The 24,514-nt window shown below is 32.9% G+C and overlaps 2 protein-coding genes across 2 annotated transcripts in view; both read right to left on the bottom strand.

The window, feature by feature from the left end:
- nrxn1b (neurexin 1b) overlaps nucleotides 1–24,514 on the bottom strand; it is a 799,620-nt gene that overhangs the window by 296,228 nt on the left and 478,878 nt on the right. The gene's annotated exons all lie outside the window — the stretch shown is intronic.
- Nucleotides 13,322–24,514, bottom strand: part of tnfaip3 (tumor necrosis factor, alpha-induced protein 3) — a 28,038-nt gene continuing 16,845 nt past the window's right edge. Inside the window, exons 4-9 of the mRNA XM_687830.8 lie at nucleotides 22,664–22,805; nucleotides 20,586–20,756; nucleotides 19,815–19,995; nucleotides 16,827–17,659; nucleotides 14,248–14,447; nucleotides 13,322–14,055 (exon numbers count right to left, since the gene is read on the bottom strand). Of these exons, the coding sequence (XP_692922.3) occupies nucleotides 13,792–14,055; nucleotides 14,248–14,447; nucleotides 16,827–17,659; nucleotides 19,815–19,995; nucleotides 20,586–20,756; nucleotides 22,664–22,805 (1,791 nt within the window). The 3' untranslated portion in view covers nucleotides 13,322–13,791. The remainder of the gene's footprint in view (nucleotides 14,056–14,247; nucleotides 14,448–16,826; nucleotides 17,660–19,814; nucleotides 19,996–20,585; nucleotides 20,757–22,663; nucleotides 22,806–24,514) is intronic.

Below are 24,514 nucleotides of genomic sequence, written 5' to 3'. Positions count from 1 at the left end.
ATGCAAAGTGGATGAAGCTAGCTAAACATGCTTTTCCTACTTCTGAGTTTTTGTCTTGTTTCTCGTGCAAATATCTAAAAACTCTTAAATCCAGAAGCATTTTCAAGACAAGCGAAGAATATTGTCTTATTTTTTTTTTGGGAAATATTGAGTCAAAATTAAGTGTTTTTCCTCGAAACAAGCTAATTCATCTGCCAGTCTAAATCAGTATTTCAGAGAGTTTTGCTTGATTCACAAAACTCACTGAATTTGGCACATTATTTCTGAAAAAGACAATATTTATTGAACTTTTCCAGTAAATTCAGTAATTTTTTAAAGAAGTAAAAACACTTTTCTTTTTTTACAGTGTTGCTATATAATGTGCGGTCATATATAAATGTTGATTTACTACTGTGCTTATAGTGAAGTTTTTACTCATAATTCAGTGAGGAAAACTTTAAATATATTAGGGAACAAAATACAGCAGCTTTTGTGTCCTAAAATCTCCTTTTTTGAGTGCTTTTCTTTTGTTTTTGAAGTTTTAAACCCACATAAAAGAGAGTAGACAACTAAAATATATTTCTTACTAAGAGTTTCTGTCTTGTTTCTAGTCTAAATATCTGAAAACCCTTTTCTATACAAGGAAAACCTATTGTCTTGTTTTTATGAATATTGCATTAAAATTAAGTGAGTTTTCCCTCAAAACAAGCTAAGTAACCTGCCAATGGGGTAAGAAAATAATCTAGAATCAGTATTTTAGTGTTTTTATTATTATTAATTTTTTTTTTTTTAAACAAGACAACATTTATTTAACCTTTCCAGTAAAACCAGCCTGATTTAAGAGTTTTTTGATATTTGAACACGAAACAAGACAAAACCCTAAGTAAAAACACTATTTTACAGTGTTGCTATATAATGTGTGGTCATATATAAACATTGCTTTACTACAAGTCAAGTTTTTACACACATTCCACATTAGGAGAACTTTAAATATGTAAGGGAGCTCATTACAGCAGCTTTTTAAAAATCAAATCAAATTTTTGAGTGTTTTTCTTCTGTTTTTGAAGGTTTAAAAGCACATAAAAGAGAGTACACAGCAGAAATGCTTTTCTTACACAGAGTTTTTGTCTTGTTTTTAGTCCAAATATCTGAAAACTCTTAAATCAAGAAGCATTTTCTACACAAGCAAAACATATTGTCATATATATTATAAATAATGAGTTAAAAATAAGTATGTTTTTCCTCAAAACAAGCTAAATAATCTGCCAATGGTGTAAGACAGTAATCTAGAATCAATATTTTAGTGTTTTGCTTGTTTTAAGGGAAAAACCCACTGAATTTGGCACATTATTTCTAAAAACAGACAATATTTATTTAACCTTTCCAGAAAATGCAGCCTGATTTTAGAGTTTTTCAATAGTTGGACACAAAACAAGACAAAAAAGCTTCTTTTTGTTTTTGTTTTTTGCAATGTAGCTAATTAATGTGCAGTCATATATAAACGTTGCTTTACAACATTTAATTTTTACACAATTCAGAGAGGAGAACTTTAAATATGTCAGGGAACAAAATACAGCAGCTTTTGTGTCCTAAAATCTTCTTTTTGAGAGTTTTTCTTCTGTTTCTGAGGGTTTAAAACCCACATAAAAGAGAGCAGATTACTAAAATACTTTTCTTACTGAGAGTTTCTGTCTTGTTTCTAGTCCAAAACCCTTAAATCAAGACGCATTTTCTACACAAGCACACAATAGTGTTTTGTTTTCAGAAGTGATGAGTCAAAATGAAGTTTTTAGTCTTAAAAAAAGCAAATGGCGTACTGTAAGTGAAATAATCTTATGTCAAGAGACAAAAACAAGTTTATTTATAGCTTACTCCAACACCAAGGAAGATACTTTGAAAAATGCTGAAAACCTGTAACCATTGACTTCCATAGTATTTGTATGCACTACAATAGAGGTCAACATTTCAAAATAGCTTCTTTTGTGTTCAACCAGAATAAAGGTTTGAATTGGGTGTACTCTCACTTTAATAGGTGAATAAGCATTTAGCAAAGAGTTTCAATGGTTAGCACAGCAAGAAGGTCGCTGGTTCGAGTCCCAGCTGGGCCAGTTGGAGTTTCTGTGAGGAGTTTGCATGCTTGAAAGTGTTCGAGTGTAATGGAGCCTTTTCACAAGCTTGTCATGACGTGTTTAAAGCTGATGCATATTCCTTTAAAGCTTTTAATAGTTGGATAAAAATGTATGAACATTTATGTGTATTTCTGTAGGTATAAAAATCACCTTTGTATCAAAAAAATGAATTTCGGCTTGTGTGACGTGTGTGTAATGCAGTGTGTATGATGGCAGGACAGTAAATCTGACTTTATTCTCTCTTCTGGCTGCCGTTATCACTCTCACACTGTTGTTTTGCTCCTTCTGAAAGTCTCGATAACACCATCCTGCAGTTTATCTCTCATTATTTCAGCTAATAGGATTGTAAGCGCATGATTTGTTGCGCTCTCTCATTCTCTGCACTCTAAGTTTATCAACTATGATGCTACTAAGAAACCTGGAGATGTGAAAGAGTCCATAGGTGAGTGATAAAGAAACTGAAGAGAGTAAGTTTAAGATTAAGAAAAGGAAAACAAAAGCAAAGCCGGGCGACTCTGGCGAAGGTGGTGTTTTCAGATGGAATGAAGTGGGAATTCCAGCTCTGAGTGTGTGTGTGAGTGTGTGTGTGTGTGTGTGTGTGTGTGTGTGTGTGTGTGTGTGTGTGTGTGTGTGTGTGTTTGCTGGATCTCTGAGTCATATATGTACAACAGGAAAACAAAATGTTCCGGTTATGCCTCTGTGCATTCCAGAAAACATTCCTGAAACCCTGTGTGTTTCTGAAATTCAGCTCAATTCAAGTGTATTTGTTTACACCACTAAAAGGCTTTTCCTTTGTAGGGCTCTATTTTGACTATCCATGCGCAAAGCGCAGGGCGCAAACGCTTTCAGGGCTTGTCAGAATCCACTTTTGCTATTTTAAGGACGGGAAAATCCGCTTTGCGCCGTGGCACATGGTCTAAAAGGGTTGAGCTTATTCTCTTAATGAGTTATAGGTGTGTTTTGAGAATAAACCAATCAGAGTCTCATCTCCCATTCCCTTTAAGAGCCAGTTGCATCGCGCCATGGTGCAGTTGCTATTTACATGATGTAAAGCAAGTGGAGGTGGAAAAACTGAGCATTTCACCAGCAAGAAAACAGTTAAACAGAGCATCTACACCGCGAGAATGAGAGATAAGGCCTCTCATAATCTACTTTCACTTTCGCTCTTGGATAGGGAAACCTTTATGCACAGACATCAATTAGTCTATAAATAATTATTTTCGTTTTTTAAGCACAAATATTCGTTTCAAAACTATTTCTAAATTCAGTTCTAATCTCCAGCAAACGAATAAATGAACAATAATAATGAAGTGTGCTCAAAAACACTTATACACTCTATAAAAGAGTTATATCCTAAAACACATGCTGAGCCCCATATGGTCTAAAACCTGACAGGTGGACAAATCTAAGCTTGTGTTTAATAAAACAAATATAAATATGGATATAATAAATAATACTGCTAATAATAATAACATTATACAGAAGCAAATTGAATGAACTGAAAAAGCCTCCCGAGATGAAGAAGGCATGAAGGCAGTGGTTTTTCATATTTATGTAGGCTAGAAAAGAATACGTTTTGTAATATTTTAGTCCTTTATATTTATATTCTATATCTATTCTTATTATATCCTATATATATCCTTAATATTGTAATCCTTTATATTTATAATCTATATATATCCTTAATATTGTAATCCTTTATATTTATAATCTATATATATATATATTAAATATTTTAATCCTTTATATTTATATTCTATATATATCCTTAATATTTTAACCCTTTATATTTATATTCTATATATATCCTTAATATTTTAATCATTTATATTTATATTCTATATATATCCTTACTATTTTAATCCTTTATATTTATAATCTATATATATCTTAAATATTTTAATCCTTTATATTTATAATCTATATATATCCTTAATATTGTAATCATTTATATTTATATTCTATATATATCCTTAATATTTTAATCATTTATATTTATATTCTATATATATCCTTAATATTTTAATCATTTATATTTATATTCTATATATATCCTTAATATTTTAATCATTTATATTTATATTCTATATATATCCTTAATATTTTAATTCTTTATATTTATAATCTATATATATCCTTAATATTGTAATCCTTTATATTTATAATCTATATATATATATATTAAATATTTTAATCCTTTATATTTATATTCTATATATATCCTTAATATTTTAACCCTTTATATTTATATTCTATATATATCCTTAATATTTTAATCATTTATATTTATATTCTATATATATCCTTACTATTTTAATCCTTTATATTTATAATCTATATATATCTTAAATATTTTAATCCTTTATATTTATAATCTATATATATCCTTAATATTGTAATCATTTATATTTATATTCTATATATATCCTTAATATTTTAATCATTTATATTTATATTCTATATATATCCTTAATATTTTAATCATTTATATTTATATTCTATATATATCCTTAATATTTTAATCATTTATATTTATATTCTATATATATCCTTAATATTTTAATTCTTTTTCACATGTAAAGATATTTGCAGATTGCAGATTTGCAGATCTTGTTTTTCGATTTGTGATAAGATTATTTTGTTTACCCCATTGGCAGATTATTTTGCTTGATTTAAGGAAAAACTCACTTCATTTTGACATATTATTTCTTAAAACAAGACAATATGTTTTGCTTGTCTAGAAAATGCCTCTTGATTTAAGAACTTTTAGATATTTGGACTGGAAACAAGACAACAAATCTACGTAAAACAAGCATTTTTTAGCAGTGTTGCTTTAAGGGAAAATGTACTTAAATTATTTCTTAAGGCATCACCATATGTTTTGCTTGTCTAGAAAATGCTTCATAGTCTAAGAATTAGTCAATATATGGAGTGTTTGGATTTTTTGGAGGGTTTGGATTTTTGTTGTGTGAAAGACTACTATTTCTTTTAGGTAAATCCGACTATAAATTTCAATGTGATCAAAAAGTTTTTATGTTTTTTCTAGTGAATGTTCAGCTTTATGAATCACTGCAGTATTGAGTATTTACTCTGAGTGTCGGCTAAAATAAAAGTACAAAACTATCACTGTATTTTCTCCAAACTCTTGTGGTTTGGCTTTTTTTTGTCAGTCAGACGTTACTGCTTAACTCGTGACCAAGCAGGAAAACTGTAATAACCCTAATCATCATAATAATAATCACGTTTCAGTTCCTGAAAGTAAACAGAGATGCTGCTAAATAGCCGTAAAATGATTCACTGGCTCGTGATCTAACAGGGGAAACACTGTGTGCTGTTTTACACCGCTCAATAAATCAACATTTACTCACTATTTACTCTCTCCCTCGAGTGCTTACAAACTTTTATGAGTTTCTGTTGAACACAGAAGCAGATATTTTGAATAATGCTGGAAACCGGTAACCATTGATTTCCATAGAGGAAAAACAAATGGAAGTCAATGGTTACTAGTTTTCAGCATTCTTCAACATGTCTTCTTTTGTGTTTAACAGAATCTCATAAAGGTTTGAAACAAGTAAATGATGACAGATGGGTGAACTACAAAATACAAAAATAATTCATTCAGAAATATAAATAATGTCATCGTTTACTTACATTTGGATCCTACTATGGATGTCAATGGCTGTTTAACCACAACACTCTTGAGAATGTCTTGTTTTTGAGTTCAACAGAATAAAGAAATTCATTAAAAACTATTGTTTTGATAAATAAGATAATAATTCTTTTGAATAAATAATTATTTGAATAATAATTATTTATTGTTTTTATTTTAATAAAATAAAATAAAAAAACATAATTGACTCATTATTTTTTATAAATGAGACAAGATTTATTAAGATAAATAAATAAATAAAACTGTAATAAAACTTAACAATACAAATAAAACAAATATATTAAATAAAAGATCAAATACAAAATCCTCATTTGAACTTATTATTTTTGAAAATAAAACATAAAAAATAAAAAAAAATTAAAATTGTGTAGCTTGACACAAAAAATGAATAAAGACAAAAACAAAGCAAAAAAGTTTGACACTCAAAAACAAACCCATAAAAAATAAATTAATAATAATAATAATAATAATAATAACATTAAGAATAAAATAAAGAAAATAAAGACTCAATATTTCTGAAAGCAAGACAATATTTGTTGCTTGTCTAGAAAATGCATTTTTGCAACATAATTGACACACAATAAATAAATAAATGTAATAATAATAATAATAATAAATAATAGTAAATTACAATAAAAATAATATTAAATAAAATGTCTAATAAAAAAATCCAAATTTTAATTTAGTTTTACTTGTCTAAAAATGCATTTTGATTTTAAGAATTGTTTAGCTTAATTTACTAAAATAAAAAAAAATATTAATACAAGCAAAACCCATAATAATAATTATAATAATAATAATAATAATAATGAAATTAATAATACTAATAAATAATTAATAAATAATAAAACAGTTTTAGTATTAAAAGTATTAATTCATACTAAAATAAAAAAAACATTTTTTATTCATTTGATCATTCAAAACAATATCTAAAAGGCAATATTTTTTATGTGTCCAGAATATGCTTCTTGATTTAAGAACTTTGAGATATTTGGACAAGAAACGAGACAAAAACTCAAAGTTTAAAAATGAAAATAATAACAATAATAATAATAATAATAATAATAATAATAATAATAGATTTGTAGTGTTATGAGACGTATTTGAAGCAGCACAGACACAGACACAGAAAAGGACCCAAAAAGTCGTGTACATTTTTCTAATAAAAATAATTTATTCCAGGACCACATATAAATAATTCTCGAAACACATTACAGATAATATTTGCTGTGAATAAATACCAAACAAACCAAAAAACAAGGCTTTTTTTCATACGATATTCTATATGAAAGGTTGCACAAAACCTCTAATCGCGTCATCTATATTCCTCTATAGGTCTAGAACTGGAATGTCACTATGTACTGTACGTCAGGAGTACCGTTCCTAATTCCAGAGCAGCTTATTATTATTAATATTATTAAGTATTGTGCAAGTTTGTATTGATCTGAACTGACGGAACAGATCCAGTAGTTGAAGAGTAGACTCGTTTGATTTCATTTAAGACCCAAAACAAAGCACATTTCTGACGTGAATCTAATTGTTAAGAAGCGAAATGTTGGATTTCAGAGATGGGAACATTTATTTCTTTATAAATGATGCTAACTCTAGCTTTTTTCACGTCAGTGCAGGTATTATTTTAGGAATATTATATTCAGATAGAGAAAATAATGTCAGTTCAAGCATACTAAATGTATGCAAAGAATAGGCTGAGGCATTGTGTGTTTAAAGAAGAGTAGTGCAACCCAAAGAATGTGGCTGAACGGGGACTTTCATACATGTATATTATACAGTGCTCAGGATAAATGAGGACACCTCCTTTTGAAAGTTAGTATTTGTATACTTTCTCAGTGGATATAGACTAGGACTGCACGATATATGGTTTGAGCATCGATATCGCAATGTGCACGAAATTCCAGTCATGATATCAATAGTTTGTCTTTGCAAAGTCTCTCTATAATGTAGTGGAAGTTGATCATTTGCATGTTTTCAGACCTGTGATTTAATTATTAAGCATGTCAAGAGAGCTTAAAATATTATTTATCTTCAATTATTTAGATGCCAAGGACTATACAGTGGTATTTGGCATTAAACTATTGAATTCCTGTGTCTGAATATGAATTCTCTGAAAATCAGAAAAGTGCTGAATTACTTGTGTGCTCATTTACTTGTGTATTTATCTATGCTTGTAGTTTGATTTTGCAAAATGTATTGCAGAAAGACAAAATATTGTGCAGGCCTAATATACACAGTGTTGTATATATTATTAATATTTTATTGCATATAATAGTAATAAATATTATTTTAAAAAAATTTGTTAATTTAAATAAATATAAATATTTTTAAATAATAAATAAAATAAAAATGTATATAATTAAATTATTAAATTAACAATTTTTTATTAAAAAAATAGTTTAAATATTTAATAAGTTATTGTATTTAAATAAAAAAATTATACTATTAATAAATTATTTTTTAAACATTTAATATTAATTTAAATAAATGTAAATGACTAAATAAATAAAATGAATAATATTTTTTATTTAAATAATTTAAATATTCATTAAATTATTTTATTTAAATAAAAAAATATTATTAATTCATTATTATTTAAACATTTAATATTAATTTAAATAAATATAAATGTTTTTAAAAATCAGATGAATCAATAAAATTAATAAATACAATTTTTATTTAAATAATAATTTTAATATTTTATTTAATTATTTTATTTTATATTTATTATATTCATTAAAATAAAAGTTTTTGACTGTATTGAATCTCAGTGAATATAGACAATATTGTTTACTGGATTTAAATGAAATTGTTGTTATTATTAATGATGTATTTATTAATTAATTATTATTTAATGAAACAGTTATATGCATTAAATTACAAATTCTAAATTAAATCGATTTTTTTTGTTGTTTCTCTTTTAAGATGTTTCTCTTGATTTTTCCTGATTATTAATCATGTTGCTTTATATTTTAAAGTAAAATGTAATAATTTTATTAAATAATTTAATAATTTTCCCAACGTTATTATGGGTGATTAATTTTTTATGTTTGATTAGTTCTTCGGTACTGATTAATCTAATGTATATGCACAATGATATTACAGTAAATCATCCTGCAGATTAAATATGAATGATATAAATGCTAAATATGATCAGTAAGGGGTGTGTTTTCATTTACGCTGAGCACTGTATATGACAGTGTTTGCGTTTTGACAGCAACTTCAGCTTTTTGCTGTAAATTATTTCTTTTTTTTTTTACATTCCCTTCAGCTTTAATCTCATCTGCTCAACACATCCGGGAAGGTGTCAAGTATTAGTTTTCATTGCACTTAAGGAGTTTTTCAGCCACAAAAATAAAAATGAACATATCCATTCAGTAGAACAGACCGTTAGTCGCATGAAGATCAGCAAAGGCAAGCAGAAGTCAAAAATACTTTCAAGAGCAAAGAAGGACTTTGTGTGGGGGGAAATAAGTCATCAATGGTAAACAAATGCAAAATAAATGCCTTTTTACTTCGGGTTTGTGTCTCGATTCTAGTCTAAATATCTAAAACATCTTAAATCAAGAAGCATTTTCTGGACAAGTCATAAATGTTGTCTTGTTTTAAGAAATAATCAAAATTAAGTGCGTTTTCATTTAAACGAGCTAAATAATCTTGTTTACACGTTGAGAATATTATTACACTGACGCCCCACTGGCAGATCATAATATTTAATCTTAATATTTACTTATACTCTGTGTAAAAATATCTGGTAATGAACAATATTTTGTGTTTTGCATTTATTTGAGGTTGTGAATTGCATTATGGGATGTTGATCTCTGTTCTGTCGACCTCTGATGTTAAAAATTAAAAACAAAGTGACTTTTAGTGACATTTTAGTCGCTTGAAATAATACACTCACCGGCCACTTTATTAGGTACACCTGTCTAACTTCTGGTTAACACAAATTTCTAATCAGCCAATCACTTTGCAGCAGCTCAGTGCATTTAAGCATGGTCAAGACGATCTGCTGCAGTTCAAAGTGAGCATCTGAATAGGGAAGAAAGGGGATTTAAGTGACTTTGAACATGGCATAGGTGTTGCTGCCAGACGGGCTGTTCTGAGTATTTCAGAAACTGCTGATCTACAGGGATTTTCACGCACAACCATCTCTAAGGTTTATAGAGAATGGTTTTGCATCATGGATGTGCAGCCGACAAATCTGCAGCAACTGCGTGAACCAAAAATCTCTGAGAAGTATTTCCAGTAGCTTGTTGAATCTATAACATGAAGGATTAAGGCAGTTCTGAAAGCAACCTAACCTGTACTAGTAAGGTGTACCTAATAAAGTGGCCGGTGAGTGTATAATTTATAAGAAATAGCTAATATAGAGAGAAATAAATCTGTAAAATACCAGAAAATGTGCTGGAAGTTTATTACAAGGTGTTTGTAGCATGATATACAACACCAAACCCAGACAATATAGCACTTTACATTATAAAAAGTCAATAATATTTAGTAATTGAGGAATGTTTAATAAATTCTAAAGACAAGCCATGATTTTTGGTATGGTAATTATCAAAAGTGGGATTTTGAGAGTGCAAAAACTGAATCTGTTCCTGTAGGTTTTAGTATTTTGGGCTAGAGATCTCGTAAACATGCTTGCTTTGGACAGGTTGAGTATATCAATAATGATAAATCTGAGATATTTGATCAAACATGGGGGCAGATATTAAAACACCTTAATGCACTGGAAGAAATGCACGATTCAACCAATAACATAGTAATTAAAGCTTGAGAGTAATTGATATTCACCATTCATAATCTCTAATGTGTTGTAATAATGTGCCCAAACTTGACATTATAGTCAGGATAATACATTTTTCAGGTAATATAAGAACAATGTTAGTTTAAAATGACTTTTATTTATGCATTACGTGATCAGCCAAATTATATTTTGCTTTCATGTGCATTTGTCCATCTGTTGTTCTGTCATAGGTTGGTATTTTTATGTATATTTATTATTTTATTGTGTTGTTTTTCTATATTTTTGTTGTAGTTAATAATGCAAAAAGCACAAAAACAAAAGTTTTATTTAAAAAAATGTCAATAAAAGTCACTTTTTTTAGCTTTTCAGGGTTAAAGGTAGTTGCATGACAGATTAAAATCCCATAATGCAATTCAAAAGCAGAAATAAAGATGAAAACGGCTAACTTACTAATGTTTTTCACTAGAAACAAAACAACATGAACTGCTTGTCTTGAAGATGCTTCTTGATTTAAGAATTGTTAGATATTTAGACTAAAAACAGGACAAACGCTCAGTATTTCAGCATTTGTTTGCAGTGTTGTGAAAGGCAACAGATCCGCGCTGCTGTCAGACATCAGATGACGCAGCAGGAATGAAATGGAGCTCTGCTTAGCGAACTCTCATTGGCACTTAACCTACATTTTATGAAGAAAACGATCAAACGCTGTCCTTCGGTGGTCTCCGCATACCCTGTACGTCTCGTTCACTGCTAAAAATGCTTGTCTTATTTAGATTCTGTGTCTTGTTTCTAGTGCAAATATCTAAAAGCTATTAAATCAAGACGTTTTTCTGGACAAGCAAACAAATGTTGTGTTGTTTTCAGAAATAATGAGTCAAAAATCAAGCAAGTTTTTCTTTAAAACAAGCTAAATAATCAGCAAATAGGTTATTGTAAGTAAATTAATCAAAGGAAAAACTGTTTTTTTCCCCTTTATGATCATTTGATGATTTTCTTTATGATTATTTTGCTTGATTTAAGGAAAAACTCACTTCATTTTGACGCATTATTTCTGAAAACAAGACCGTATTTATTGCTTGTCTGGAAAATGCTTCTTGATTTAAGAGTTTGTAGATATTTGGACTAGAAACAAGACCAACACTCAAAGCATTTTGATGCAGTGTTCCTGTACTTTCTAAAAGGCCTGGAGGTTTTCTGCAGTCCACAGTGGCGATGTTTTCCAATACATTAACTTTGGCAAATTTTGTTGAGAATCAAAAAATCCAGTAACTCCATATCCACGCTCACCTCTCAGTTTTACACTATTTACCCTGTTCAATATAAACCACAGACATCACACTGCAGACAATGCTTATCTTAATTAGAGTTTTTGTCTCATTTTGAGTCCAAATTGACCCATATTTAAGGTGCTTTTCTGGATTTTTTTTTGTTTTCAGGAATAATGAGTAAAAATTAAGTGAGTGTTTTAGTTAAAACAAGCTTAATAATCTGCTAGTAGGGTAATTAAATGAATCTAAAGATAAACAGAAGATTATTTTGCTTGTGTAAAGGAAAAACTGACTTAATTTAATCTCATTTTTAAGTTTAAATCAAGTAAAAATGAATGTTTTGGGGCAAGCAAAATATGTTTGTGTATTTATATTATTATTATTTATATTATATTATTGTGTATTTACTTATTATTGATGAATAGGATGAGTAAAATAATTTGCCAGTTCGGTAAGTAAAATAATCTAAAAGAGTGGTTTATTTTGCTGACCCCACTAAATTGCTTGTTTTAAGGGAAAAACTCACTTAATTAAGTCTCGCTTTGAGTCTGAAGTATCTATAAGTTCTTAAATGAAGTGAAAATTTATGTTTTGGGCATGCAAAATATGTTTTGTATTTATATTAATACTTAATATTATATTAATATCTCTATGAATAGGATAAGCAAAATAATTAGCCAGCTGGGTAAGTAGAATAATCTAATAACACAAGTTTATTTTGCGGACCCCACCGAAAGTTCTTAATTCAAGTGAAATTACTGTTTTGTGGTTAACAAAATATGCTTTTTTAAATATTAATACTTTACATTATATCAATATCTATGGTAAGAAAATATTTAGCCAGTTTAGTAAGTAAAATAATAAGTTCATTTAGCTTGTTTTAAGGTAAAACTCACTTAATTTAGTCTCATTTTGAGTCTAAAATATAAAGAAATTCTGAAACCAGGTGAAAATAAATACTTAATATTATTATATATCAATATTTGATATTTCAGGAAAATAATCTTCCAGTGGGGCAAGTTAAATAATCTAAAAAACAGTTTAATTGAGCTAATCTTGCTTAATTTTGACCCAAGAGAGAAATAAAATCAATAAATTACAATAGTTTTGACACAATTGTTAATTGTGAACTATAAAATTCTCTTTGATTGAAAAATCTTTAAACATGTGGACTAGAAATAAGACAAAATCTCTAAGCAAGTAATCTTTAAAAATAAGATTATTTCACTAAGCCCATTAGCAGCTGGTTTTAAGTGGAAAAACTCACTTAATTTTGACTCATTATTTCTGAATACAAATATAAATATTTTTATTTTATTTTATTTTATTTTATTTTTCGTTCTAGTTTTAGGTAGAGTTGAAGTCAAAATGATTCCTCCTCCTGTGAATTTTTATCTGTTTTTCCAATATTTCCCAAATGATGTTGAACAGATTCAGGGATTTTTCACAGTATGTCCTCTTTTTCTTCTGGAGAAAGTCTGATTTTCTTTATTTCAGCTAGAATAAAAAAAAATTTAATTGTTTTAAACTTGACTTGCCTAATTACCCTGACTTTACCCAAATTACCCCAGTGAAGCCTTTAAATGTGACTTTAAGCTGAATACTAGTGTCTTGAAGAATATCTAGTCTAATATTATGTGCTGTCATCATGGCAAAGAGAAAAGAAATCAGCTATTAGACATTGTGTTATGTTTACAAACAGAAATTGGGGAAAATATATAAAGGGGGGGTGTAATAATTTAACTGTATTCCGACTAGCAATGAGACAAAACCTCTAAATAAGAAAAGCATATGTCTGCAGTGTATTTACACGTGATACTTCACTTACAGAGGTATTATTCGCCAATTCTACAGCACCACCGGGCTCTTTTAGGCCCTGCCCAAGATAGATAGCAGATTCTGGGCACCAAATAAAATAAAAGTGTAAAAGTGTTCGCCAGCATAAACCGGGCCCTTTAGTAGCCTTGATCCTCCGTAGCGTCGTCAGCCCCTGTAGATCTGCTTGAAGTGGTCGCACTCGTTGCAGTAGCCTTGTTTCTCCTGGTTGGCGTAGTGGTCGCAGCCTTGAGTTTTGCAGCGCTGTTTGCTTTTCTCTTTGGGAGCCTGAGCGCGCCGACCCTCACGCTGACCACGGCTCAGGCAGTCCGGACAGAGATCTGTGCAGCCTGGAGACAGGTTTTTACAGCCGCTGCGCCGACACTGAGCCTGGGTCAGCACTGGAGGAGGAGGACGAGCTTTCGATGCACGCTGGGAAAAACAACGACAGGAATGGTGAGCAGGAGGAGTCTGTTAGATAAGCACCCTCCTCAAACCCTTATACCACATCTGTCTGAATGAAACGCCCACTTTGCTACATCAAATCAGCTCGCGGTAGAAAAAACAAGCCACGCCCACTGTTATCTTGTTTGGTGTGAACCTTTATATAAGCAGGAGGTTTACCGTGACGAGTGGTGGGGACTGAGAGCCTCTGCTAGCAGCTTGGTTGAGTCTGGCGCTCTGTTCCTTCACGAAGCACTTGTTGCAGTATCCCTCCAGCATGGCCTTCCCCTCGGCCCCGCAGCCTGGGCCCCGGCACCGCGGACAGTTCTGGAAGCCCGCCTCAGACGTGTGCCTGGGCTGCACGATAGCTGGAGTCGCCTCTGCGCACACAAACACACACACAAGTTATATATTTGCTTATTTGTTGAACTTTACAATGTCTATTAGAGGTGTGATGATCAATCCAATCCAGAAATCATTCTGATTTTTACCACAGATGGCGCTCTAGACTAGTTTATAACAGTAGATGGCGCTCTAGACTAGTTTATAACAGTAGATGGCGCACTAGTCTAGTTTATAACAGCAGACGGCGCTCTAGACTAGTTTATAACAGTAGATGGCGCTCTTGGCTAGTTTATAACAGTAGATGGCGCTCTTGGCTAGTTTATAACAGTAGATGGCGCTCTAGACTAGTTTATAACAGTAGATGGCGCTCTAGACTAGTTTATAACAGTAGATAGCGCTCTAGACTAGTTTATAACAGTAGATGGCGCTCTAGACTAGTTTATAACAGTAGATGGCGCTCTAGACTAGTTTATAACAGCAGATGGCGCTCTAGGCTAGTTTAAAACAGTAGATGGCGCTCTTGGCTAGTTTATGACAGTAGATGGCGCTCTAGACTAGTTTATAACAGTAGATGGCACTCTAGGCTAGTTTATAATGGTAGATGGCGCTCTAGACTAGTTCATAACAGTAGATGGCGCTCTAGACTAGTTTATAACAGTAGATGGCGCTCTAGGCTAGTTTTAACAGTAGATGGCGCTCTAGACTAGTTTATAACAGTAGATGGCACTCTAGGCTAGTTTTAACAGTAGATGGCGCTCTAGACTAGTTTATAACAGTGGATGGCGCTCTAGGCTAGTTTTAACAGCAGACGGCGCTCTAGGCTAGTTTTTAGCTATAAACGACACTAGGCTAGTTTTTAGCCACAGATGACGCTCTAGGCTAGTTTTAACAGCAGACGGCGCTCTGGGCTAGTTTTTAGAAATAGACAACACTCTAGGCTAGTTTTAACAGCAGATGGCGCTCTAAGCTAGTCTAAAAATGACGTTCCAGGTTACGTACCTTCACGTAACGTACTTTGTATAAGCATTATATGATTTCGTTATTTTTTTGCTATCAATAAGGGTATCAAATATAAATATTTTTTCAAGGTATGGTATCAAAGTTGGAAATTCGGCTATTGTGAAAACACAAATAGGAGTATATAGCGTAAACACTCACAGTGATTAGTCTGGTCGTCTAGATAACCTATTGTAAATTGGGAATTAGTGTTGTCAAATATATCGGTATATCCATACAATCTTGCTTTTAGCTAGTATTGGTACTGGCTTTGCTCTCTTGCACTCTCCCTTCTCACAAGAATAATTATTAATAATAATTTTAAGATTTTAACCCTTTTGCTATATTGTGTAAACACTCAGAGGGCTTGGTCTGGTAATCTAGTGAGCATATAATAATACAATTAATAATAATAATATTATTAATAATAATAATAATAATAACAATAATAATAATAATAACAATAATAATAATAATAATAATAATTTATGTATTATTATTATTATTATAACTATTATTATCATATTAAGATTTCAACACTGTTTTTAGTCAGAAAATAAGATGAGATTGCACTAATTTAGTTGTAATTTATTGCCTTTTGGACTTAAGAACTGCTGGTGTGCTTGCACAAGCATTATAGGGTTTAGTTGTATAATTAGTTTTCCTTGTTTCTTTATTTTGCATACTTTTTGCAGAATTTGATAAAAAATGGTATTGAAAATCAATATTTTGAAAGGTATCGAAGTTGTAAATTCCACTACTGTGACAACACAGGCAAATATATCGCGTAAAACACTCTTGGTTTAGTAGTCTAGATAGCATATCGTGCTAGCATGACATGTCATATTTCTGCAGTCTAAAAAAACACTTCGGTGAACACTCAACTTAAAGAGTAGAATTAGTGTTGTCACAAATATTAGCGTATAGATATTTTTCAAGGTATCGTGACGCGGTTGAATTCCAGTTTTGTGACAACACTAATGGTAATATATAGCATAAACACTCACAGTGATTGGTCTGGTGTTCTAGATAGCATATCATGCTAGCATAATGTGTCATATTTCTGCAGTGCAAAGAAAAACACTTCGGTGGACACTCAGCTTAAAGAGTAGCTATGGGAATCAGTGTTGTCATGAATATTGGTATTTTTCAAGGTATCGTATTAAAGTTGTAAATTCCACTATCGTGACAATATTACGTAAAACACTGCCTGTGATTGGTCTAGTAGTCTAGATACCATATCGTGCTAGCATATCGAGTCATATTTCTGCAGTGCAAAAAAACACTTCGGTGGACACTCAACTTAAAGAGTAGCTATGAGAATTAGTGTCACGAATATTGGCATATCGATATTTTTCAAGGTATCGTATCGAAGTTGTAAATTCCACTATCATGACAATATTACGTAAAACACTCACGGTGATTGGTCTGGTAGTCTAGATAGCATATGGTGCAGAATCCCAGCTTCTCCTGTGTCCCGAAGAACTGGCATCCAGAGCGTTTGCACTGTCTGGCTGCGGGCGTCTGCCAGGTCTGCCCACTGCGTTCTGCCCACACCGAACCCTCCGTCCTGGGCTCCTGCTGCTGCTGTTGCTGCTGCTGGGTGTCCTCCCGCTCAGAAACAGCCGTCCTCTGCATGCACGGTGGGCAGAGGCCATTAAATATCCTAAACACCTCCTGCCGGCACATCACGCATTTTTCTGTGTCCCGTTCTCTTTCCCGACCGCCCGACGCCCACCAGCCGTGAGACGGTCCCGCCGTTCGGTTTTGCCTCGCAGTAAAACAGCGTTCGCATAAACCATCGTGCTCCACACTGAGCGTAAATAAGCAGCCGGGAGTTTTACACTTCATAGCATGAGTTTCACTATATAGGCTTAAACTTGGAGCTGTAGGGGGCGCTGACCTCGGACTAGGCAGGATGGAGCGCTCCATTTTCCCGCGACTTTCAGTATCTGAGGATGAGGTTTGATTTATTGTAGAAATGGCCTCAGGTTTGCGTCCCGCCTGCCTCTTTTCGAAGCACTCGTGACAGTGTGGTTGCGTGTCCACAGAGACGTAGAAAGTGCATCTCGGCGTGGCGCAGCGGATCTCGATTAAGGAGAGCTGAGAGACGGAGAACGGTGGCGGACGCTGGGACTGCGGGGCCCAGAGAGAGTCCTTGTCCTCCTGCCAGCGCTTGTACTCGTGGTTCACCAGCTGCAGGTAATCCTCCATCAGGTTCATATCCTCAGGTAGATTCCCTTCATCCAGTCTGGAGGAAAAAGCATTCGAGATTTTAAAAAGGCAAACGTGCTGCTAGATTTTAGGTTTAGTGGTGTTAATCATGATTAATTGGATTTAAACGGTGCAAATAAAGAGTTTTTTACTTTTTGTTTTGAGACAGGGTTCCCACACTTTCATGAACGGCAGATTCAAAGACTTTTAAAAGAACCAATATTTTTAAATCAAGCCCCTTTGTAATTCATACCCCAGTATATTTAGTGCCATGAAAGTCCTTACTGGCGAGGCAGTGGCGCAGTAGGTAGAGCTGTCGCCTCACAGCAAGAAGGTCACTGGGTCGAACCTCGGCTCAGTTGGCGTTTCTGTGTGGAGTTTGCATGTTCTCCCTGCCTTCGCGTGGGTTTCCTCCGGGTGCTCTGGTTTCCCCCACAGTCCAAAGACATGCGGTACAGGTGAACTGGGTAGGCTAAATTGTCTGTAGTGTATGAGTGTGTGTGTGGATGTTTCCCAGAGATGGGTTGCGGCTGGTAGGGCATCCGCTGTGTAAAAACTTGCTGGATAAGTTGGCGGTTCATTCCGCTGTGGCGACTCCGGATTAATAAAGGGACTAAGCCGACAAGAAAATGAATGAATGAATGAAAGTCCTTACTGTACTTAACATTTCACTCGCACTTAATATTTAGTTAAAAATTAAGAGTCATTTTCAAAAATTGACCTTTTAAAAAAAAAATCATGTTCAAAGAACTTTAATGAATTTTTTTTTATTCAATATTGGGCATAAATAAATGCGGTTTCTGAAATATTGATTATAAAAAGTGCATTATTTGTCTGTATTTTTTACTAAATTTCAGTTTAAGACTTTTAAGAATTTCTCAGATCTTTAGTTCCATTTTTAACAACTGAGTACAATTGTTGAACTAAAACTATAAACAAATTCATTCATTCGTTTTCTTTTTGGCTTAGTCCCTTTATTAATCAGGGGTCACCACAGTGGAATGAACCGCCAACTTATCCAGCATATGTTTTACGCAGCGGATGCCATTTCAGCAGCAACCCAACACTAGGAAACACCCATATACTCTTACATTCACACTCATACACTACGGCCAGTTTAGTTGATCAGTTCCCCTATAGCGCATGTGTTTGGACTGTGGGATAAACCGGAGCACCCGGAGGAAACCCACGGCAACACGGAGAAAACATGCAAACTCCACACAGAAATGCCAACTAAAACCCACTAAAAAAATCCACTAAGAATTCAAGATCTTTCAAGAAGCGTGGGAAGAGTTGTTGAGAGTTTTTGTCTCGTTTCTACTTCAAATATCTTATAATCGTCAAATCAAGAAGCATTTTCTAGAAAAGCAACAATTTTTGGTCTTATTTTTAGAAACAAATATAAAAAAAACAAGTATTTCAGTGAAACAAGCCAAATAATCTGGCAGTGATGTAAGCAAAAATAAACTTGCCACCAGAAGATTGTTCAGCTTGCTTTAAGGAAAAACTCACTTAATTTTTATTTGTTTTCACTTCAATGCTTCTTCATTTCAAATTTTGTAGATATTTGGACTAGAAACAAAACAATAACTCGAAGTAAGAAAATCCTTGTTTGCAATAAAATAAAAGGTTGCTGTAGATGCAATATACATTTGAAAGCTAAATTTTTAGGCCCTCCTTTTATTATTATTTATATAATATTATTTATAAATATGAATAATATTTAACTAGTTATTTTGTAAGTTACTAGTATTCAGCTTAAAGTACAATTTAAAGACTTAACTAAGTTAATTAGCTTAATTAGGCAAGTCATTAGACAACAGTGGCTTGTTCTGTAGACAATCAGAAAAAAAGATTCTTAAGGGGGCTAAAATTATTGACAATTTTTACTAATATATATATATATTTTTTTTTTCAGATAAACTAAATCAAACTTTCTCCAGAAGAAAAATATTGCCCATTTCAATATGGTAATTCAAAGGCAATTCAATCATAAATTAAATTTGGGACCATTGTTTTTGTTTACACCCCTCGAAACGGTCTATAATAAGAAACAGCATGAAAAATGTCTGTGCCATGTTAAATATCACTTGAGAAATATTTCACAACTAATTAAAACTTCACAGGGGGTGAATAATTTGGATTTCAACTGTATATGTGGGTGTTTTCTAGTTTAACCAGCAGGCTCATACCTGGCCGCTGTGATGATCTGTGTGGGATCGTAGCCCAAGCCGATGACCGGGATCTCGATGAGCATCAGGAAGTCTTTCAGCAGCTTCTCCTTCTGTTGCTGCTCCTTTTCTGTCAGAAAGTGAACTCGAAGCTCCTCGAAGCCTCCCCGTCCCGGGTTTATCAGCGGCACCGCACGGATCTCTGAACGGGACACAAACATCCAATTCTCAAACACATGAAGATAACTTATGTGTGAAAATGTCCACTAGTTTGAAAAGGTTAACAACAAATTAAACAGCAATTAGCAACAGAAACATTCAGGTATTTGGTATTATTTTACATTAATAGCGGATTCAGTAGGGGTGGTGCGGTGGTTCAGTGGTTAAAATGGTTGCCCAAGAGCAAGAAGCTCGCTGGTTTGAGCTCCAACTGGGCCAGTTGCCATTTCTGTGTGGAGTTTGCATGTTCTCCCCGTGTTGGTGTGGGTTTCCCCCACAGTCCAAACACATGCGCTATAGGGGAATTGATGAACTGTAGTGCATGTGTGAATGAGTATGTATGGGTGTTTCCCAGTACTAGGTTACATCTGAAAGGGCATCCCATGCGTAAAGCATATGCTGGAATAGTTGGCTGTTCATTCCGCTGTGGTGACCCTTGATGAATAAGGGACTAAGCTGAAGGAAAATGAATGAATGAAACTGATTCGGTTTGCTTGTTGTATATCATCCCAGTAAGGAAAGTGAATGGAAAATGCGTGCAATGTACGATATGAGATGTAGAGCATACTGTACCTGGGCCGCTGTCTTTGATTGTGATCAGGGGTGCAAAATGCTGCGAGTCGTAGCCGAGCACTATGGGATATTTGTAGCATTCACCTGGAGGCCAATGCAAAGGCAGGTATATTCCCCCAACATTGAGGGGGGAAAAGGAGGAACCAGACTTCATACTTCGGAGTACTTGATCTGTTGAGAAAAAAAAAACAAGCATATATTATAGTCAAGGCGCAGTGTGGCGCAAGGTGCGGCGCAATAGTTGTTTGCTAGTTTCAGCTTGGCGCAAGAGTGGTTTTGAGGCGTTGCGCTACGCTGTTTAAATAGCAAATGCATTAGCGCTCATATGTGCGCCCATAGGCGTTCTGGTGTAAAAAGGAAGGCGTTCTGAGGCGCACCACTGGCGCGTTGCTATTTTGAGAAACTAAAATAGATTTTTCATTAGACCAAAACAAACCCGGTCTAAACTCCAGCACAGAGTTGCACCTCGCTTACACACTGCTTAATACACACAAGAGAGAAATAGGCAAATATCTTTACATATGAAAACATTTAAATATTAAAGATATATATAGGATATAATAAGAATAGATATAGGATATAAATATAAAGGATTAAAATATTACAAAACATATTATTTTCTAGCCGACATAAATATGAAAAACCACTGCTTTTATGTCTTCTTCATCTCGGGAGGCTTTTTCAGTTCATTCATAACAATTTGCTTTTGTATAATGTTATTATTATTAGCAGTATTATTTATTATATCCATATTTATATTTGTGTTATTAAAAACAAGCTTAGATTTGTCCACCTGTCAGGTTTTAGACCATATGGGGCTCAGCATGTGTTTTAGGATATAACTCAGGTTTTTGAGCACACTTTGTTATTATTGTTCATTTATTAATTTGCTGGAGATTAGAACTGAATTAAGAAATAGTTTTGAAACGAATATTTGCGCTTAACAAACGCAATTAATTATTTATAGACTAATTGATGTCTGTGTGTAAAGGTTTCCCTATCCAAGAGCGAAAGTGAAAGTGATCCATTATCTCTCATTCTCACACAGTAGATGCTCTGTTTAACAGTTTTCTGTTAACTGTTTGCTTGTGAAATGCTCAGTTTTTTCCACTTAGATTTACTTTGCGTCCTGTAAATAGCGAATGCGCTCTTGGCGTGACGCAGCTGGCTCTTAAAGGGAATGGGAGATGAGACTCTGATTGGTTTATTCTCTAAACACACCTATAACTCATTAAGAAAATAAACTCAACCCTTTTAGATTATGCGCCACGACTCAAAGCGGATTTTCCCGTCCTTAAATTAGCAAAAACGCATCCTGACACACCCTGAAAGCGTTTGCGCCCTGCGTTTTGCACTCTGCACATGAACCGTCAAAATAGAGCCCCTAGTGTTTGTGTCTTGTTTCTTGTCTAAATATCTAAAACGTCCTGAATCAACTAGACAAGCAAAAAATATTGTCTTGTTTTCAGAAATAATGAGTCAAAAATAAGCAAGTTCTTCCTTAAAAAGTCCAAATTATTCGCTCTCCTGTGAATTTCTTTTACAAATATTTACCAAATGATGTTGAGCAGATTCAGGAATTTTTCACAGTGTTTCCTCTAATATTTGTTCTTCTGGAGAAAGTCTGATTTGTTTTATTTGGGCTGGAATAAAGCAGTTCTTAATTGTTTTAAAGCCATGTTAAGGTCAATATTATTCACCCCTTCAGCAATATTAGTGTTGGATTGTCTCCAGAAAAAACCACTGATATACAATGACTAATTACCCTAACTTTACCCTAATTACCCCAGTGAAGCCTTTAAATGTCACATTAAACTGAACACTAGTGTCTTGAAGAATATCTAGTCTAATATTATGTGCTGTCATCATGGCAAAGAGAAAAGAAATCAGCTATTAGATGAGTTATTAAAACTATTGTGATTAGAAATGTGTTGAAGAGAAAAACCTCTGTTAAACAGAAATTGGGCAATAATATTCAGCGGTTGATTAATTCTGACTGTATTTGGACTAGAAGTAAGAAGAACATTTCTGCAGTGTACATATCAGTGTTGTTCTGTTGCGTTGAACACATACTGTACCTGCAATGACGATAATCGGCCTCCGCAGAATATTTGAAAGCACAAAGATGTGAATATCCTCTAAAGAGTCGAACTGCAGGCCGTTACTGCTGGACACGGGAGATGCCATATCTACAATCTTAACCCATTCCTCCTCCCAGTTCTGAGAAACACACACATCACACACACACTTATGCACGAGCACTACAATCCTTGTAGAAAGAAAAAAGAAAAAATCTCAAACAGGTTTGGAACAAATGGAGAGTGAGTGAAGGATGGGAGTCACTTCTGGCTGAGCTGGCCCTTTAAGAAGTTTCACAACCATCATTTCACTTAATCAGACTCGCATTCCTCTTTTAAAGCTGCACTGAAACTCCAGTCTGAATGCACACACATGTTTTCCTATATCATTAACAAAGTCTTCACTCTTTTCCTCATTTATAAATAAAATGGATGTTTATCTAGAAATACAGTATGATCTTTAATATGACCCTGAACACTGTTTGGATTGTTCTTAAGATGGACTTTTATTCACTGCATTGACGTATGCAGTTTTCATGCGTCAAACACAACTATGCAAAACAGCCTTTTATTTTAGCACATCTGCAGAGATCTGATCATCTAGCTGTGGTGTTTCTGTTTTACATACAACTGACGAATATTGAGCACATCCTCCACTACTGTATTATAAAATGACCCGATGTTAACGTTTGGCATGGATTTCATAGAAAACCGCCTATAGGCTCATCGAGTTTTTCTTGCCTCACATGTTTACAGTTTTTGTCTTGTTTCTGGGGCAAATATTGAAATATTTTTAAATCTAGAAGCATTAGACATGTAAAAAAAAATATGAGAAGCAATGAAAACTAAGTGAGTTTTTCCTGAAATCAAGCTAAAATGCGTAATTAAACAAAGCTAAATCAAGATTATCTTGCTCGCCCCATTGGCAGATTGTTTCACTTCTTTTAAGGAAAAACATAATTTTGACTCAAAATATATTTGATGGTTTCTGCAGGTTTGACAGAGTTAAATCTAAGACTTTTAAAGACATTTTTAAGACCATTATGAATAAAATTTTAGACTCTAATTAAAATGCCAAAGGCTGAGGAATTTTTCAAATGGCCCAGATGGGAAAGATTTTTATTTGACCAATCAAAAAATATATATTTTAATTTAACACATTTAATAATGCATTATTACATTAATAATAAACAATTGAAATATTTTCTTAGCTACATATTTTAAATATTGTGTAAACACAAGCATGCTTTACTTGTATCTATACACTTTTTTCCCCAACATAAAAAAATGAACAAATGTTTTTAAAGTTTTAAAAAGTATAATAAACTAAATCACACTGATGCACAACAGTCGGTGTCCTCAGCAGAAAATACTTTAAAACAAATGTTATTGTAAGGAAAATAATTAAATAAAATAGAGTTAAAAATGACCTTTTTAAATAAAAAAAGTTTTGATATATTGAGATGATTGCTGGTAACTGATTTGGTAGGAATACATGAACAAAGGAAAATTAAGATCTGTTTAAAAAGATTTAGGACCACAACACAATATTTCAGTAAATGTAAGACTTTATAAGGCCTACACTGCGAAAAATACTTTTCTTACTTAGAGTTTTTGTCTTGTTTCTAGTCCAAATATCTACAAATTCTTAAATCAAGAAGCATTTTCTAGACAAGCAAAACATATTGTCTTGTTTAAAGAAATAATCTGTCAAAATGAAGTGAGTTTTTCCTTACATCAAGCTAAATAATCTGCCAACGGGGTAAGCAAAATAATCTTGTTTTTCGAATTGTGATAAGATTATTTTGCTTACCCCATTGGCAGACTATTTAGCTTGATTTAAGGAAAAAC

This window comes from Danio rerio, chromosome 13 (genome assembly GCF_049306965.1).
Source record: "Danio rerio strain Tuebingen ecotype United States chromosome 13, GRCz12tu, whole genome shotgun sequence".
Lineage (NCBI taxonomy): Eukaryota > Metazoa > Chordata > Actinopteri > Cypriniformes > Danionidae > Danio > Danio rerio.
Note: the sequence above shows the minus strand (reverse complement) of the source record. Positions and strands in the feature narration are given on the sequence as shown.